This window comes from Botrytis porri (assembly GCF_014898465.1).
Source record: "Botrytis porri strain MUCL 3234 chromosome Unknown BPOR_009, whole genome shotgun sequence".
Taxonomy (NCBI): Eukaryota; Fungi; Ascomycota; class Leotiomycetes; order Helotiales; family Sclerotiniaceae; genus Botrytis; species Botrytis porri.
In genome coordinates, this window is record NW_024066083.1 from 1,042,501 (window position 1) to 1,062,297 (window position 19,797).

General features: G+C 37.5%; 4 protein-coding genes across 4 annotated transcripts; 3 read left to right on the plus strand and 1 right to left on the minus strand.

Moving 5' to 3' along the window:
- Positions 1–250: 250 nt before the first annotated feature.
- Positions 251–950, minus strand: EAF01_007131 (uncharacterized protein; the record flags this gene model as incomplete). The annotated part of the gene is made up of 2 exons (XM_038915386.1): positions 251–658; positions 786–950. The coding sequence occupies 2 exons, from the start codon at positions 948–950 to the stop codon at positions 251–253; spliced, it is 573 nt and encodes a 190-aa protein (XP_038769024.1).
- A 513-nt stretch (positions 951–1,463) lies between these two features.
- Positions 1,464–3,278, plus strand: EAF01_007132 (uncharacterized protein; the record flags this gene model as incomplete). Its single annotated transcript, XM_038915387.1, has 5 exons — positions 1,464–1,535; positions 1,588–1,787; positions 1,850–2,291; positions 2,343–2,965; positions 3,017–3,278. The coding sequence occupies 5 exons, from the start codon at positions 1,464–1,466 to the stop codon at positions 3,276–3,278; spliced, it is 1,599 nt and encodes a 532-aa protein (XP_038769025.1).
- A 1,610-nt stretch (positions 3,279–4,888) lies between these two features.
- Positions 4,889–7,906, plus strand: EAF01_007133 (uncharacterized protein; the record flags this gene model as incomplete). The annotated part of the gene is made up of 14 exons (XM_038915388.1): positions 4,889–5,053; positions 5,381–5,527; positions 5,579–5,681; positions 5,740–5,791; positions 5,846–6,013; positions 6,069–6,236; positions 6,292–6,459; positions 6,511–6,678; positions 6,745–6,912; positions 6,966–7,030; positions 7,124–7,199; positions 7,255–7,350; positions 7,410–7,509; positions 7,586–7,906. The coding sequence occupies 14 exons, from the start codon at positions 4,889–4,891 to the stop codon at positions 7,904–7,906; spliced, it is 1,965 nt and encodes a 654-aa protein (XP_038769026.1).
- A 4,453-nt stretch (positions 7,907–12,359) lies between these two features.
- EAF01_007134 (uncharacterized protein) lies at positions 12,360–15,763 on the plus strand. The gene is made up of 5 exons (XM_038915389.1): positions 12,360–12,412; positions 12,594–12,806; positions 12,860–13,858; positions 13,916–14,721; positions 14,775–15,763. Exons 2-5 carry the CDS (start codon positions 12,705–12,707, stop codon positions 14,863–14,865), a joined length of 1,998 nt encoding a protein of 665 aa, XP_038769027.1. The 5' UTR covers positions 12,360–12,412; positions 12,594–12,704; the 3' UTR covers positions 14,866–15,763.
- Positions 15,764–19,797: the final 4,034 nt, after the last annotated feature.

The window sequence follows — 19,797 nt, forward strand, 5'->3', positions numbered from 1 at the left end:
GGTGTATGGATGGGAATTTCAAATGAATAGGGGGATTTGTGTAGATGGGTATAAAATCCAGCTATTATGAACTTTATATCAAGCTGTAGTAGGCGAAAGCAATTTGAACTTCTAAATTCTGAGCTCTATTCCAAGCTTCTAATCTTTCCAAAAAATATCTTACAAGCATTACCAATTAACCAAATCCAAGTAACTATTGTCGTTATATCTTACTTCATCAACCATGATATCATTACAACATATGTCCTCATCACTCAATCAACTTAACAGCCTCCTCAAAATCCATAATATCATCCGCACTCTTCGCCACTCCACCCCCCTTCACAATGCCCTCCTTATCCACAACCCAACTCCCACTCGTCTGCCATCGATTTCCACTCTCCGTAGGTCTATTCCATATCTTTTCTTCGCGCCCAAGCTTGAATACAGAAAACATACTCCAAGGATTCAATACGTGCCAGGCGGAGCTCGTGCCTAATCCCCATTGTGCATAGATTTCGCGATCAGAGTCAACAATTACTTGGATCGAACCGGCGCCGCCGAGCGAGTCGACCCAAGTGTCGGTCGAAGATGAGGTGGAATGGGAGATGGCTATTATATTGATATTTGAATGGGAGGCAGCGAGATTGCGGAGGGTGAGGAAGGTCTTTTCTGCGAACTGAAGAGGGGGGGGGGTTAGCTGTGGCTTGGATTGTGGAATTGTTTTTGGTTAAGGCAATTGTTTTGAAGGGAACATGCAAAGTGAGACTCTAGAAGTAGTATATATGTGAGAAGTAGAAACTCACTGGACAGCCGCAATGTCTGAGGAATGTGATCATAGTAGGTTTTCCATTGGGATTTGGGAATGGAAGTTTGGAGGATGAAGGTGCTTTGGAATTGATTTCTGGAGCCGATTGGACGTCAGTTGGAGATGGAGATAACCATGAATTGAGTTCTTGTTGGAAAGTCATTTTGATATTATTGATATGTGTAACTGTTGATGTAGCTGTTGATATTGATATTCTCGAACAATCGGAGAAAAGGAAGCGACAGGATCATATCGATGATTTCATACTCGTAGAGGGGAAAAAGCTTCATGACGTGGGGTAGCTTTTAAATGCGGGTTTCTTATCTTATCGGGGCCCTTGTCATATTGCCTTGTAAGGTTAGTAATGTATCAGCATCAAACAATTTGATCTTGGGAAAATTTTCCAGATTCCCCTGCTTCCGAACATCACCAGATACCTAGGTAAAAACTTTCATTGTATGTTTTTCTGATAGCCCCGAAGCTTGACATTCATATACACTAGGTAAGCTGATGATGCAATAAACGTTATCTTTCATGCGAGTGCTGAGCGATAATCAAAGCATACCATTTCTATCGCCACAAGAGGCTGTGACAACTTTGATAGTCCTAGAGCTCTAGCTGTCAATACTCAGAGCACTGGATACCTTTTCGGGGAAAACCCTGGAATTAGTTGAATATGCATGAAATCATTACCCTTCAGCTGGGTCAAAAGAGTAATTATCTTGCTACCCATTTCTGGAATACTCAGGTAATACTACATCTCTTTCTAGAATTATCAACGTTCTCTGACTGGTTGATAGGAATCATACTTTACATATTCGGCGGATCAAGAATCTCCTATTGATCATGACGTTCATTTTAGACCTGGTATTGGAGCAGATGGTACTGAAACCTTTACTCCAAGAACTTTGATTTATGATCTGAAAGGGGGATTTGGTTCTCTGAGAAAGATTAATGCTTTGTATCAAATAGACGAACCGGTCATTACCGATGGATTGTGGTAAGAAGTCTGGATGTATTAATAAGAAGTCGAGAATTTTGCTGATGTTAACATCATTTCAGGAATGGTCCAGCTGTAGTTCAACGGCAAACGGCCATCCAACAAAGTTCATATCAACAAAGTTTGGAAGAAGGTCTCGAGCCACCAAAACTCACCTCAGAATCGGTGCGATATTGGTCAGACTTCAATCGTGTTTACTATCACCCAAGGTCAATAGCTCAACTCAATGAGTATGAATTGAATTCATCTTTAATGCCATTCGAAAACTGGGAGGCTGGTGAAGAATTGTTCAGTTCCTTAGATAAAGAGCATGATTTGTTGGATCGTGATCTTCGACCCTTTGCCGAGGAAGCTGATCATATGCAAGGCATACAGATAATGGGAGGTATTGACGATGCTTGGGGTGGCTTTGCTGCTCGATATATGGATCGCTTGAGAGATGAATATGGTAAGACCACGATATGGTTCTGGGGCTTGGAGGATAATATCAAGGGAATCCCCAGAGTAAGTTGTGGTGAGCTGAGGTGGAGTTCATATTAGTACTGATTTTGACAGGAAAAACGTTTCTTGAAGTTGTCAAACACAGCAAGGTCGATATCGGAAATCATTCCACAAACGTCCCTCTTCATTCCAATTACCCTACCATCATTACGTTTGCCAGGCTACGTCAAATTGGACGCAAGTTCTCCATGGGAAGTTTCTGGCTTGTTGTCTTCTGCGATGGAAAGCGTAACACTGCCTTCGAGATTAAAGCCTCAAAATGGTACAAGGCAGACTTTGGACCAATTAGCAAGCACATTGAATGTCAATGGCAATCAGAATATTGCGAAATTACGCATGTCTGTGAAACAAAAGTCTGAGACAGGATTTAATAATACCATTCATACAGGAACGAACGGACATTCGCAGGCTACAGATACGAGGATTACTTCAGCAACAACTTTGAGTCGTGGTGAGGATGTGCCTGCGGAAAATGATACTGCCAATTTTGATATGGACTTCTTTCCTACAGAAACAGGAGAGCAATTTCGCGGTCCTCGGAAGTCCGGCAAGGTTCATGTATTTGGCCAAGTTGAGAATTATAGAGGAGATGAGGAATACGATGAAGAAAATGACAGAAACGACGAGGGTCGTGAACGAGCTCTTAGAATTGCGGCTAGCCTTCCATTGCTTTCAAAGTTAGTAGTCCTCTTGATTATGTCTTCATTTTTCTTACTTTATTCTCACAGGACATATACACCATTATCTTTTCCACTTCTCGATAGTTTCCCTGGTATCTTCAACCATGAAGATGAGAGTATCAGGAATCTCTCAATCAGCACGTCTCTTTCGACTGATACGTCTGTGGCCCTGAGAATTAAAAGCCTTCAGCAAATCGTAAATAGAGCTATTGGCATGGATGAACGTGAGGCGCTCAGTAATTCTCTTGGCGAGATCGCGGAATCATATGAAGAAGGTTGGGAAAGTGACACCGATGACGATGATGATTAGTTAAGATGTAAGTACACACGAATAAGGTAAAGATAGCTTGACTCAATTCTACCCTAAGCCACATAAATTTTACCTAGACAGATTACCTTGACTATGTCCCGACATTCGGTGAGTCTGTACAACTCGGTGATTTCTCATGCGAACTTTGTCAGCTTACATGTCAGGAAGAGAATTTAACGACTCAGAGCTGTTGGGTGGCGTGTTCGGTCACGGTATTGAGGCCTATTTACAGCCCAACTTATACCTAGCAACGACTGGGTGACAGGTCAACAGTGAAGCGCAAGCGAGAAAAGATACCGAGAAAAGGCTACCAACGGAAGTCCGTCATCGCACAATGTTACCGTCTCGCCACATGTCTACTTTTTATTGTCTGTTTCCCGAGGCATTCTTGATTGGATCATCGATGCATCTCCCACACAATTTTATATATTCATATTCCAACATATCCTGATTTTTTTATACCTTGGACCTCACCCCGCCTCTGTTATGCATGACACAGATTTTTAGCCCATCCAAATACGAGATCCTAGTAGACAGCCTTCCCCGCATTCGCCAGGAGCTCCTAATGCATCTTACAGTCAAATACGAAGAAGCAAGAAGTCTTTCATATGCATCTCGAGATTTGCTCTAGTGATAAAAAGACATGCTCGGTACCCTGCGTAGGAAATCATTTAGCCGGCAGAAACGGAAGTCAAGACACTTCCTATGCAGGGGAAAATCACTCATCAACGTTTAGATAAGGTACAAAAACTATTGTGTTACCTGGTCTATCGGCACAAAAGCTACCCAAGAAAATGACACACCACGTTTTTATAAAAATTCTAGAGGCCTCGAGAACGGACAGCAGAGAACAAATTTTATCACCAGGTCTGCTTTCCCCCGGAAATGTGATTCATGAGGTGGCACCATGTAAGAATACTGTTTATCATGCAAAAGCTCGTGTTCCTTTCTCCTTCATGCATCATAATATTGCTTCCACAACATTAAGCGACTAGGAACCCATGTCTATGCCAGCCTTTTCCCCACGACTGCAGCCTCCGAAATAGTTAACAATCAAGTGAATTGACAGATGTTTATACACACGAGTTGTTCGTATTGCTATACTTAGAGATCTCATTTGAAAGCTTGGCTCGGAATTGAGGGAACTTTTGTTGGTCAGCACTCTACTCGTATCCCAAAGCTACGTAGCATACTGGTCGGCCAGTTAGAGGAGATCTTTTCATGTCTTAGTAGACCAGAAAAGATACAGATACTTGCCCGAATTTGCATCGCCAACATGAAATCATATGCGGCCTTATAAGATGCACTAAGATTGACTAGATATCTTTCAAGGTAGGATCAAGATTTCTTTGCCATTCCAAAGATAATTGTGCTCTTGTTCCCGCATGTGTTTGTGTTTGTTTTTCATTTTCTGGTTGTGCCAACCTTCTACCAAATATTATATTCCTCCAACCTCCTCGTCAGAAAGATTTGCTTTCGGACCTCTCTTTCTCTCAAGTACTTAAGTCGGACGTTATACCTATTCTCAGTGGTGCAAATTACAGAGTGTGCTATCGTTATACGAGTTTGACGCAATACAAGCTCAAAACATATCGCTACATATTGCAATCATGAAGGCAGCTTTCGCTTTATTGGCTTTGGCCACCTCGACTCTCGCTCAAGAGATTCAGGGAAGATGGTATTCAAGTCCTCCTGGTTATTCGAGCCCGCCTGGGTATCCTGTGGAGACTGATACTACTACTTGGACCACTTATACTTCAACCACTATCTGTCCTGTAAGTTAGATTCATCTTGTTGGAGTGTTGTGTCATTAGTATGGATGAAGATGGTGGGATGATCGTGAAGATTTTTTATTGTTCGGTTCCATTGGAACATTGGATATGGTCATCTCTACTTCGTGTCTTTCTGATGAGCAATCTTTTCAAATGGTAAGGGATGCCATTGTTCAAGGGTTTTCTTACATTGGAGAGGAACTTCGTCTTTTCCATTAGATGAAAGATTCCCATCGTATCCGAGAAAGATTTGAATGGTGATGAAGATCTCATACCATAATGATCACATGCTGTCACGTTTAAAGGCAAAAGCTTATTCATTTCTGATAGGTCACTTCAACCACCACCGAAAAAGGCACAACGAAATGGGTTACAAGTATCGCTACATCAACCGTAGTTGTCACTAGTTGTGTTGGAGGCTGCGGTGGAGTTGTCACTGTGCCTGGCCCAACTGGATGGGAAACCACCACAACTGATGTACGATCATTCCATAATAGTTACTTGACATCGAGATTGACTCATTTTTAGGTCATCGTCACTTATACCACCACTTGCGCGGTAACGGAGACCGTCACTGCTCCCGGAAATACCTACACAAAGACATACACCACCACTTCTGTTGTCGAAACTGGTAAGACTTTTGAAGTTCACACATGTGTTGACGAATCATTGCTGATATCTGAATCTAGCTGTACCCACCACAATTGTTAACACTATCACTGCGCCTGACACAACACAGACGTATGGAATTCTTCTCAAATATCCAAGCTGTTTCTGAACTAATATCTTCCGTAGTGTTGAAACTGGAGTGGTTGTAACTCTTACGAGTCTCTGTCCTATTACCGAAACAACTACCATTTCAGGAAAAGAAGAGACGGTTACTTATACGTCAACATCGTTGTATACAACTCATGTTCCTACGTATATTGAAGTTACAGCCACCGCTCCTGGTAATACCAAGACGTATGGATCTTTCCCAATCTACATACTTTTATTTTTGAACTAATGACTCTCATAGTGTTGAGACCGGGGTGGTTCAAACTTTTACGAGTTTATGCCCTATCACTGAAACCACCACTATCTCAGGAAAAGAGGAGACTGTAACTTACACATCAACATCTTTATACACAACGATCCTTCCTACTCATGTTCAAGTTACAGCTACCGCTCCTGATAACACAAAGACGTACGGATCATTCCTATATCTCTACGCTCTATTCTTGAACTAATGTTTTTCACAGGGTTGAGACCGGGGTAGTCCAAACTCTTACAAGTCTATGCCCTATCACTGAAACCACCACTATTTCAGGAAAAGAGGAGACTGTAACTTACACATCAACATCTTTATACACAACGATCCTTCCTACTCATGTTCAAGTTACAGCTACCGCCCCTGACAAGACGAAAACGTAAGCAAGCTTGTTTCACTCTCTTCTCTTTGGAAGCTGACTTCTTCCTAGCGCTGTCACTGGAGTTATTTCTACCATAACCTCTCTCTGCCCAGTCACAGAGACAAAAACAGTCTCAGGAAGCCTGATAACTGTCATTTACACAACTACTTCATTCATTGTCACAAATATCGGAACCACCATCGAAGTAGCAACTACTCTACCAGCGAAAACCACCACGTGAGCATTTATTTCTTACATATATATATATACGAGGCGAGGGCGACAAACTAATAAGCAAGATAGTGTTGCAACTGGAGTACTTCAAACTATCACTAGTCTTTGCCCTGTGACTGAAGTCGAAACCATTTCTGGAATCGAATATACTGTTACAAAGACGTCAACTAGCCTTATCGTCACTGAAGTATATACCACGGATTATCCAAAAACTACTTTACCGGGAGGAACTAAGACGTAAGTTTTTGGATTCTTGTCTATTTGATATTCGTGGCTAACCGAGTATGAAGGATTGAAACTTACGTCTATCAGACGTCTACTAGCTTATGCCCAGTCACTGAAATTCAAACAATTTGTATGAAATCCCATTCCTAAGTTTTACATATATTCAATGTTCCAAATGACTTGAATGTTCAAAAAAATACAAATACTGATAGCCAACTTCTAGCTGGTGTTCCCATCACAAAAGTATATACCAGTACAATCGTCACTGAAGTCCAAGTTCCTACAACTATTGTTCAATAGTGAGTTAATCCTCCATCGAAAGTCGAAATATTGAGCCCAGACTAACAAGCTCAGCACTACAACTCAAGCTACTGAATATAAGACTACTGATGTCTATGAGACTACCACATGTATCGAAAGTGTATATACAACCATCAGTGCTGGATCAACGTAAGTTTAGAGTCTTCTCTTTTTACCCCCAAAAGCAATAGAGTCTGACATGTCCATAGCATCGTTTTGACCGCCACCCAAACAAACACAATCCAAGTGACTGCAGTTCACGTTCTAACATCTACCCTCCCAGCCGCCACTGGTGAAACCACCGTTTATGTAAGCATTCCATCCTCATTCTTTCCCACTCTCCTCACACTCTTCCCAAATAAACACACGCTAACCCCATCCCCAGATCCCAACCACAATGGGCCACACCATCGAAACCATCGCCATCGTCACCGTCCCCTCCATCGTCCGCACCATCACCCTTGGAACAACCTACTACGCAAACACAACCCACGTACAAACATCCACTTACATCCAACCTAGCACTTTGACCGTTGGAGGCCAGACAACGAGTTATCTCGTTCAGCCTAGTGTTAGTGTAAGTAGTATTCCCGCGACGAGCGTGGCTACGATTGCGCCTAGTGCGCCGGTGGAGGCGAATCATGCGGGGATGAATGCACCGGGATTGGTGATGGGGTTTGTGATGGGGGTTTTGGCGCTTTTGTAGATGGATGATGGGCGAGGGGAGGGGATTTTCTTCGCTTATTTTTTATGGGGTGAGGATGCTTTGATACTTCTTTTTTTTCTTCTTCTCTTCAAATCATCGGGTGGATGCATATAAACAATGATATGAACGAAGAATGGGGAACATTATGGATATGGATATGAACGGTATGAATGGCATGAAAGGAGGAACATAACGATATGACACGATACAATGTGCTATGGATTGGATACTAGATATTGGATATTGGATATTGGATATTTGAGGGGGTGACGTTCCCTAATGAGTTATTTTATTTTGGAAAGCGGATGGAACATGAATGGATGGATGAAGGGATGAGGGGATGAGAGAAATGAATAATCGGGATTTTAGGGGGTAATCTTTGATTTGTTTGTAGATATTATTAATTCTATTCTATTCGATCCGATTCTGTACTGTCTTGTGTTATGTTATAATATCTATTCTGTCCTATCCTGTGTTATTTCATCCTACAGTCTCGTCTCGTCTTGTATTCTATTCCTGAAAAATGTATTCATAATAGTATATCTATCTACATACCTATGTAATCAATGGATATATCAAACCGTAGTCTATTAATCAAACTTATTAAAATCTTTTATTTGGATTTTGAAAGTAGGTAGGTAGATAGATAGATAAATAAATAAATGAATAAATAGCAGAAAGATATGTATATATTCATCTACTTTCACATCTTCAATTCAACACTCGCCTAAAGATCATTTTCGATTTCAATGAGATATATTAATATCTCAGACTATTCTATTACATAGTAATCCTGAAATTTAATAAAAGTACATAGTATATATATCTATATATGAAGTAAAAGAAAAGACATTCGCTGAGTCTACTGTTTATTTTTATTTTATCTTATTTTGTTCTTAGGGAGACAGATTTTGATATTTCAATATTTCAATTTCCTAGTTGGAGAGAGATATATAGCTGGGTGTATAAAGAATTTAATATACTAATGTTTAAGTCGAGTATGAGTATGTATGAGTATAATTTCTCGTGATTCTAAGAAAGGAAGAGAGAGAGAGAGAGAGAGATACTTTCATCATAATATACATCTTCAAATCTCATAATCACGAAAGATAAATTATGATATCGATTTAGATCTTCCTGAGTTGGATATCTACCTTGTGATTCATTTCTATGCGGAGGAATCGTGTTGTGTATTATGAAATTTTTCTAGCTGCGAAAGTATGTAGAAGAATGTGGAATATTTTGTGACTCTTCTCTTCTTCTCTCCTCACCTCCTTTCCTCCTCACCTCATCTTCACTCCCGATGTCTTTATCATATCCAGATGTCCAGAGATTTCCATTCCCAATCTTAAGAGTTTGTTTAATTTCTTTCCTCTCCTCTCTTTTCTGATGATTACCTACCTACCTATACACGAAATTGAGATTAATGAAAAGCTCTCTTGGTGAATACTCGATAAATACTCGATAAATATAAAATCAACATCTCAGAGTATTCATTTGCATATACTGGTTTGATGGAAAGATTCCAAGTATGTGATTCTTGGTAATAGAATGATTAGTACATACTGTACATCTATTTTAACAAGTCTCTGAATCGAATATCAGATTTGGAATCAAATGATTCTATATCTCAAACCGATCCGTTATCTCGAACTCTTACTAATTAGTTTACTCTGACGAAATATGAATATTCCAACTTTTTGATTATTGGACAGTGACTGTAATTTGTATTATAGGTTCCAGATACTTTAATCTCTTTTTCATATGCATTCTATATTGGTGAATTCGATTGAGTGAGTGTTAGATTGGTAGATATGAGTGAGATGGGAAGGTTGGGTTTTATATACACACACTAGGTAGTACTACTAGAAGGTGTATGAGTACGAGTCTCGGGTAGTGATGATATCGGGTTGTTTCTTCGAGGGGGGCATGTTGGGTGTTTGATGTGTGTAGTGTGGTGTATTGAGATGGGATTGGTATGCTGTGATTGGTATGGTGAATGGTGTAGAGAGAGTTGGTATGGGCGGTGTGATGATTTTGTCCATTGATGAGTTTGTACGAGTATAGAACGACGAGATGAGATGGAATGGAAAGGAAGAACGGCGTAGAAAAGATCATCGATGTAACAATATAGTGTGAGCGAATAAAAGGAGTGAAGAGATCAAGTATCTTAATAAGATCTAATGATAAATAAATTAATCTACGATAACAATAACTATACAGCCAAGATAATAAATATCATTCAATATACATCGACAGATATACTCAATAGACTCCAATATATATGAGGCTTACCACTACATCGGAATCGGATTAAACAATTATGCGGGAGAGAATGAGATTCCTTCCTACAAAGGAAATGAATGTGGCACGTGTGGATCATGGGGTCTAGAGTCTAGAGCTTGTGGGATGGGAGTCGATCGATGATGTATCAAGTAAGTTCATTGATAGTTGTGAGCTAGTACCGTATCTAGTACTGTGGTTCAGAGGTATGTGGTATGTATGTATTCAGAACTAAGATAAGATAGAGATGAATACTTGGTCGGGTAGTCTTTCATCTAAGTTGGTGAATGGGGAGTTTTGTCTTTTGATATTTGGTTTTTAGTTAAGAGAGAGGGAGAGAGAGAGAAGAAATTATAATTCATCAAGGAATATCGAGTATTTATTAGGGAGGGGTCACAGTATAGGAAGGTAAAATATGATAACCAAATCATATACTTGAAAATTGATATTGATCTAGATACTGTGTAAAGAACCTCGAGGTTTCATATATTGGCTGGTTGGAGATTGATCGACCTAGAGGGTATGTTCTTATGCAAAGAAGTGGAGATGATATAGGGCAAGCACGAACTTGATGCGTACGTATGAGTATGAGTATGAGTATGAGTATGAGTATAGGTCGTTAAATATAAACATGAATATAAGTAGAAGTATAAGTGTGAATTAAGTTTGAAAAGGATTCTGGATGAGAATGGAAGGATCTAAGTGGATGTGATGGATGTGATGGATGTGATGAGTGATGAATGATAAAGTATTACTAGATAGGCTAGAGAGGTAACTAATGATGGATCTGATAAGGAGAAATCATCATGATACATGATATAACGTGAAACGTGAAACGTGATTACGAGTAACTATCATTTCTCAGATTGTGTCTTACATAATCACTCTAGTCCGTAGTAATATAGAGTACCTAGTGATTTATCAAAAATATTACAGTATTGCAGTACCAAGTTTTATAGTATTATAGTATTATAGTATTACAGTATTACAGTATTACAGTATTACAGTACCAAGTAGCAAGGTCTCACCGTCTCACCGTCTCACCGTCTCAAGATCTCATCAGTATCAAATTGTCAAACCATCCAAGTGTGAGCGTCAATGCCGAGGTGGACCGTTCTTTGGAGGTTTGCGTAAATAACATTTTATTAGTACGCGTTCATCAAAATTCAATATGGTCTACGAACGGTCATGATACTTCCTTCATATGATTTCCCCCAAGCTCCATGAAGTCATCATCATATCATATGGACAGATGGCAAGCACAGGAAACTTACTCTAGTCGTGACTAGCACGCCTAGCCACTTCTTCTATGATCGATAATCATCAGTTTGATGGAGAAGGGGAGAAGGGGAGAAGGGGAGAAGAACGGACTCTCCCAAAAGTGCGCCGATTGTTTTCTAATAATAAAGTCTTTTTCAACCAATCCTATAATAATTGAATTGTCCAATTGAGTCACTTCAAAAGATGAACGGTTGAAAGGCTACCAAATTTCGCGACCAAAGAGAAAAATCTCCCTCGAAACTTCTTTCAACAATCAAATCCATCAACGTTATTTAAAATCCTCATTCCCCTTACTTGTTTATACACACACACACATATATTCACAGACACAGATACACACATATACTAGGTACACACACATACACACATACACACATATACTTGGTACACACACATACACACGCACACACACAATAGAATCTCATTCTTTTACTCCAAATATATTCCAACATAGAATTGTTTTCGAGTTTGGGAATTCTAGACGTAAGAAAACTCGTCATAAATTCAAGAAATTCCAAAAATTCCAACCAATTATATCTACCAATTTCCGTATTCAAATCCCCATCTCCAAAAAGATAAAAGGGCAAGGCAAGGCAAGGCAAGGCAGGGCAAGGCAAGGCAAGCAAGCTCGTAAGCAAGCCAGTACCTTAAACAAGGACGCGACTTCCGCGTGACGGGTCCACACACCATAGGGAGAGAGGCGATTGATCGTATTGCATCGCATTACATTATTATTGAAGGAAGGAGAACCGCAAAGAAAAAAAAGAAAAAATTGTTTCTTTTTAAACAAATACAATTCAATTCAATACAATCCCATACAATAATCTCATCACGACATCTCAAGAAGCTTCACAATTTGCTGATTGCTCATTGCTGAGATTGCTGTTAAAATCAATCAATCAATCAATCAATCAATCATTCCGTGGTCCTTTTTTGCCCGTGGTAAGTGATTTCATTATATCATCTGTCGCATCGTTACAACCTTCCCTTCCCTTCCCCTCATTATAGGTACCAACTCTTTGACACTTTGTTCGCAAGGGTTACTGCTCCTCTCCCTCTCCCCCCTCCCCCTCCAACTTCTCCCACTATCCCTCGACGATACAATACTCATTGTTCTTTCTAGTCGTTGCCAACGATCTCCAACGATCTCCAACCATACCGATCCACACCATCGACATTTTATGCGCAATAATCACCGGGTCAACGCTGTCGCAAAAAAAATATCCCTACCAAAATGCCAACCTCCGCTAAAAGACCCTATCGTCGAGATTCGATGAGGGAGGAGATTGATATTCCTGACTCCTCACCCTCTCGTCCTCCGAAGAGAAGAAAGAGGGTAAGTTCATTTCATTATGGCGCATGTGCCATTTCTACTAACAAGAAATGTAGGCTTCAGAACCCAAACCTAAATCCAAACATTCAACCTCAATCCAACCACCCGTACCCGAGATGGAAAACCAGGAAGCGATTATCTTTAAGCTCAAGAAACATTTGGGATTACCTGGTGCCGTACAAGTTGCCGACGACCACGCGGATGATAAATATGAACAAGAGTACGGAGGAGGAGTGCAAGCTTTCGCAAAGTTGGCTGGAAATGGTTGGACTTATTACGTCAAGGATCAGGAGGTTTCGATTGGGCGCAACCCGGCTGAGGGCCAAGAAGAACCTTCAGGAGCGGCTGCGGAGGTCAATATTGATCTGGGTCCCAATAAGATGATTTCGCGACAACATGCCAGAATATTTTTCGAAGATGGCTGGCGGATTCAAGTCAATAGCCGCAACGGAGCCAAAGTCAACGGTACGGCGATTACCCGCCACCATGAGCCAAAAGAGTTGCATAGTGGAGATGTAATCAATATCTCGGGTGTCGAGATGATATTCGTTTTACCTGGTGGTCCCTTTGAAATTGATCCGGAATACCTGCAAAAGATCGAGAGTACCGTGGACGATGTAGAGGAAGTCGACGAAGTCGAGGATGCAGAGGATGCAGAGGATGCTCAGAGATATAGCGAGGAACCTCCTGAGGTCCCTTTGCTTCCTTCAACTAATGGAGCTCGAGCTCAGAATGGAGTGCCGCAAGCGATTGCTCCAGCGCCAGCTAATTGGCAACGTGCTGCTACTCCTCGCGCTTCTCTCACAGTACCAAGTTCTGCAAAGAGACCCCATACTGGTTATTCGGCTGGCGGTACCATGATCATGAATGATTCTGAAAATGTTGACCTCAGTCTTGACTCCAATCATCATATCAAGCCTGGTTACAGTTATGCGCAAATGATCGCGCAGGTAATTTTCGAAGCTCCAAATCAAATGTTGTTATTGAATGGTATTTACCAAGCCATTATGGCCAAATACGCTTATTACAGATTTCAAGCACCCGGCGGGTGGCAAGTAAGTCACCTAGTATCTATTTCATCCTTTAATTGACTCACACTAACGAGGTACAAGAATTCTATCCGCCACAACTTGTCACTTAACCAAAATTACGACAAGGTACCGCGTGGAAAGGATGAGCCTGGCAAAGGGAAGAAGTGGTTTATCAAGCCATCGTGCTATGATACTATCGCAGCGCTCGCACAATCAGCTCCTGGCAGAGGTGGTGGCCACCGAGGATCTTCACAACCAGTATCGCCAACCACCGGTGCCGATCGAGGCTTTGATGATGAATCCAGTCCGGACTCTATCGCGAGAAAACGAAAATCTTCAGCTTCACGCTCACCACGTATGAGACCACACCAAACTAACAGACCGCAATTTACTCCCGAACGGGCCCCCCGGATTCAAAACTTACAGCATGATTTCCCCGGCGATGGAAGTCCACTACCTCGACATCATCGACGAGTTCAGAAAAACGCTTCTGGCTTCTCTGATAATCTGCCCCATTCTCCACCCACCCTCTCATCTTCTTATCAACAAGATGATGGCAACACATTTGTCACTCCTGCTCCCCATCGTGTTTATCCTCATTTGGCCCCGCCAAGTACTGCGCAGCGACCAAGTCAACACATGCCAACTAGCTCCCCTGCCCCATTTTGGACATTCGCCGACGGTACTCCTAATCATGGATTTCGTGGTTATGACAATAGCCCTATCAAAAGGTTTCAACCTAGTGCCCTTCCCGATAGCAGTCCACCTCCCATGCGACGGGCTCCGGCTCCAGCTCCGAGTCCTATCAAATCGGTTCTAGGAAAACTTCAGATGCCAGATGTCGATGAGGTTGAAGAAGAGGAAGAAAAAGGGTTCGATCTTACAAAGTAGGTTTCTCTCCATTTTTCTATTGCGAAATGCCTATTGACAATTTTATCAGGGGGTTCCAAAGTATTTCTCAATTCCACCTCGAGAGTGTTGCCAAACTTGCTGCGACACCTGTATCAGGCTCCCTTGCGGCTCACATTTGAGTTACCTCGCCGATATAAATTGCGTTTGCAATTATTGGATTCGTTTTCTTTTTACCTCTGCACAATGTGAGAGTCGACCCTACCTACCTGCTTTATTGTAAGCATATTACTACTCGATCGATGGTTATACCTCCTGGTCACTCCATCAACTCTCCTTCACCTACTCATTTATATTTACATCGATTCATAATGTGGCGTTGAGCAAAGGAGGTCATCGGTTTGGAAGATTATTTGATTATGTTAAATTTTCCCCACGAGTCTTATATGTTAAGTTTGGGAGTACGGGTTATGCTTTTTGTTGTGTACATTAATGGGTGGGCTTGGGATCGGTGTTTAATTAAAATGGGAAAGATGGGAAAGGAAGGGAAAGGAAAGGAAAGGAAAGGAAAGAGAATGGGGAATGAGGGGACTTGCATTTGATATTTGGTTTTTACGATGGATGGATGGATGAATGGGTGGGTGGTATACTTTAGACATGGACGGTTATGATTCAATGGTTATGATGAGTGGGTAGGGGCTCATGGGGAGAGGACAATGGATCACTGGTGCCGCTAGCCTGGCTTTTGTTTGCTTTTTGGGATTGTATGTATATAGGGAGGTGTATAGGATTGAAGCTATCAGTTAGGCTTTGCAATCAAACTTTCTTGGAACTCTTGTAAGAATATGAAGATGAATGTAGGCGTGGGGAGGGTGTGATCTGAATGTGGTATGCTATGTATTGTATGGTATGGTGTAATTCTTGATGAGTGATATGATGTGATGTGTTATCTCGTGTATTTGTGGGTATTTCTTTGAACTACCTAGGTGCCTGTTGATTGTGTGGGAGTGAGGAGAGGGAACTTCTTGGAGATTATCTGGGGAGAGGGGAGGGGTGAACGGATAGGGGGGAGAGATAGAGGAGGAGAGATTCGGATGTACTAGTTATTTAGGTAGAATGATAGATAGATAAATAAGTAGGTAGGTAGATAGGTAGATAAATAGATAAATAAATAGATAAATAAATAGATAAATAAATAGATAAATAAATAGATAAATAAATAGATAAATAAATAGATAAATAAATAGATAAATAAATAAGTAAATAGATAAGTAAATAAGTAGATAGATAAATAGGTAAATGAATGTAGATAAATAGGTAGATAATATAATATAATTAGATGAAATGAAGTAGAGTAGAATGAATTAAATGAGATGGGATGAGATATATAAGATGAGGAGATACTTTCTACATGATTCTTTCAATAGAATCATTCCTCGTAGAAGATACTATATTATAATGAATAGAATGGAGTATTTGAAAGATGTCTAGTATTTTGTATGTATATGTATGTATATGCCTACATATCTAGGATACAATCAGATGGGTTGGGTTGAGTTAGGTTAGGTTAGTAAGGAAGAGATGAGATGAGGTGAGGAGGATGAGATGGAATACTTATAAGGAAGAGATGAATTAATCAACGAGAAGAGATAGACTAATACAGTAACCATACATACACAGCTATTTATCGGTTTTAAAAATCACACTTAAAACAGTCATTTTGCCCTATTTATAATAATAATAATAATAATAATAATAATAATAATAATAATAATAATAATAATAATAATAATAATAATAATAAGAAAGAAGAAGAAGAAGAAGAAGAAGAAGAAGAAGAAGAAGAAGAAGAAGAAAGAAATATTCAAAATCATTAAAATCATTAAAATCAATTAGAACTTTCTGAATATCTTTACTATATAAGAAAGAGTTCAATTTTAATAATTATTATTATTTAGATATATAGGAATATCTTTATTTATAGGATTAAATTAAGATTAAAGGAAAAGTTCTTGATTCTTGTTTATTATCATGGTATACATGTGATCGCATCCGATCAGGCTAGTACAGCACTAAGCTCCGAGCCAATTGTATATATAGTTCTATAATATACTCTTTTTAATTCTATAACTTTTAATTTTAAGATTGATCTTTAAATGTTCGTTGGGTTTGTTATATTATTAAAAGCTCTTTTAAATAAGAAATGAAATAATATCTATATATACTTATAAATAAGCTTTTATATATACTCTATTTACTTTTGTTTAGATATATTGCTCTTACTTTTTTACCTGTATATAAATCTTCTTAATTTTAATTGAAAATATTATCTTTTTTCTTATCCTTAATTTCTTAGCTATAAATTACAATTTGATAAATCTTACAATTATAGAGCTTTATAGCAAAGTGATTTGTTAATGGAATGAAATCTTGTTCCTATGCTTTCTAATCTTTGAATATATTCCAGCTGTTTATACTCCTTTTTGATTGAAATCCTCTTTTTTTGATTTCGAAAAGTTTAATAATAGTTCTCAAAAATTTGATATATAAATACCTTCAATTTAAGCGAAATTATAAGTAAATGATACTACAATCAGCAACTTTATAGTTCAATTTTATTACATTTATCTTAATCTTAAATTTTATGTATAAGCTATAATACTATCTTAGCTTTCTTTTCTTAATCAAAATATTCCTTTAGATTATATAATAATTCTGGACTAATTTATATATATTTATAATAATTTAAATAAAGTTCAAAAAGCTAAAGATAAACTATTTAATCTTAAGTAAGGAATCGATTCTTTATATATCTATATTACAAAATTCGAAAGAACTTTTTATAAAACCAAAGGTTAGAATTGACCTGATTTGAATAAAATCTCAATCTTTCGTAATGAATTTAATATTACTCTTAGAAATTGTCTTTCTTGATAGCTTTCTTTATTCCATTTTTATTTCAATTTTGTTTAGGTTATACAACAATTAATTATATATATAGCAAATGAATTCCTTATATTATTCTACTCTAATAAACTTAGAACTTTATATATATTATAGAATTCATTTCATTTTTATAATTATAATCTAATAAATGTTATTAACATTAATATTATTAATACCTTTAGTTCCTTTAATATCCAACCCATTTCAATTTCAATTCCATTTTATTTTTATATACTCGAGTTTTCCTTTATTAAAAGAACCCTTTTATGTAAACAAAACAAATATATTTAATATAAAAGTGTTTTCCATTAAGTACAAGCCTGCTCATTTGATTTGTATTAAGATGCTCGAAATCAAAAAGAATTTATTCTAGTTATAATAATTATTCCTATTGATATAAAGAATAATGATTATAATGATAAGGATGAGGATCTTGATGAGGTAATCAATAGTCGATATTTTAAAGATTACTTAGAAAAGGTAGAAGCTTTTATTAATGCTTTTCATTTAACATGTTTTATTACTGAGTGGATTATATTACTGAGTAGATTACTTTTACTTTAATTCTTGATCTTTTACTTTAATACATGTTTTATTAATTAATTGAAATGTAATCGAATAATAAAGAAGCTTGAATACTCTTATGTTACGGGAGCTGCCTCTAGGGTCACGTGGAAGTGGCTAGAGATCTCTCGAGGTGGTTTAGACTAGACTTCAAGTAGGAATTTAATAAGATTAATAATTAATTACAATTCTTATAACTATAATAATAAAACTAATGATTGTTCTTAAGCATAAAGCTCTATATATAAAAAAACCTTATTCCTTATATAAACCTTCGTTCTTTATAGAATCATAAGGCTCTATTCTACTTAAATCTTTTGAATCTTATAGATTTAAACATTTATTCTTCGATCCCCTAGATCCTCTAGGTCCATCACGTGACTGTTTGGCCATATGACGCGGTATATTGAATACCGTTGTGACATCTTAGTTATTGAAGTTATTTAAAAAGATAAAAAACTTAGTATTCGAAAAGCTATTAAGCTATATAATTTATTATATATAATATTCAATTATAAAATGAATGGTTTTACTCTTTATATTGAAATTCAAGCGAATTGTTATAATTTTATAGAATTAGAAGAGGAAGTGATTATTCAATATATATTTGATATGGATTTAAAAGGATTTTTATTTAAATTTAAAATAGTAAAAGATATAGTAAATTATATTCTTAAATTGAAAAGTACAAAATGTATTGGAAAGCTTTGAATGTATTGATTTGTAAAGCATTGAATCAAATTAAAGATGTATTTTAATTATGTTTATGATTTTCAAAGGGCTTTTTGTAAAGATTTTAAGCTTATTGAGAAGTGGTTTTGACTAGTTTTGAATATATGAGCGAAATATAATATTCTTGATTATGATTTCTATAATTTCAACGAAACAGGCTTTATGATGGGTATAATATACTCCGGAATAGTAGTAATTAACATTAAACAAAATGAAAGAAGTAAGGTAATATAATTAGACAATAGAGAATGAGCTATAGCGATTATATATAGTAATAAGGAAGATAAAACTATATTCTTATTTCTAGTAATTTAAGGATAGGTTTATCTTTCCAATTGGTATATTGAAACCGATTTTCCTATGGATTGAGTTATTAAACCTATATCTAATGAATGAACAAATAATGAGATGGGTTTAGAATGATTGAAATATTTCGATAAATATATTAAAAATCGAAGAAAGGGTAAATATTGAATGTTAATATTAAATGGGTATGAAAATTATAAATCAAGAGCTTTTCAAGTATATTATGAAAAGAATAATATTAAATGTGTATGTTTATTATTGTATTCAAGTTATTTAATTTAATTATTTAATATGGGTTGTTTTAACAATCTAAAATGTTTATATAGTATTCAGATTAATGGATTTATTAAGGTATATATTAATTATATTTCGAAAATTGAATTCTTTATAGTTTTCAAAGTTGTATATGAAGAATTAATTATTTTTTAGAATATGAAATTAAGATTTTAAGGAATAGGTTTAATCCTATTTAATTTTAAAGCTGTACTCTCGAAATTAGATATTCGAATTCGTATATCTACCCTTCCCTCTTTCGATTTAGATTAATGAATCTTTTAAACTTCTTG

Bases quoted from the DNA above. Each gene is read 5' to 3' on its own strand.
- EAF01_007134 (XM_038915389.1), top strand. From the start codon at position 12,705: ATGCCAACCTCCGCTAAAAGACCCTATCGTCGAGATTCGATGAGGGAG. The intron at 13,859-13,915 runs GTAAGTCACCTA...ACGAGGTACAAG, and splicing joins AAGCACCCGGCGGGTGGCAA to AATTCTATCCGCCACAACTT. The intron at 14,722-14,774 runs GTAGGTTTCTCT...CAATTTTATCAG, and splicing joins AAAGGGTTCGATCTTACAAA to GGGGTTCCAAAGTATTTCTC.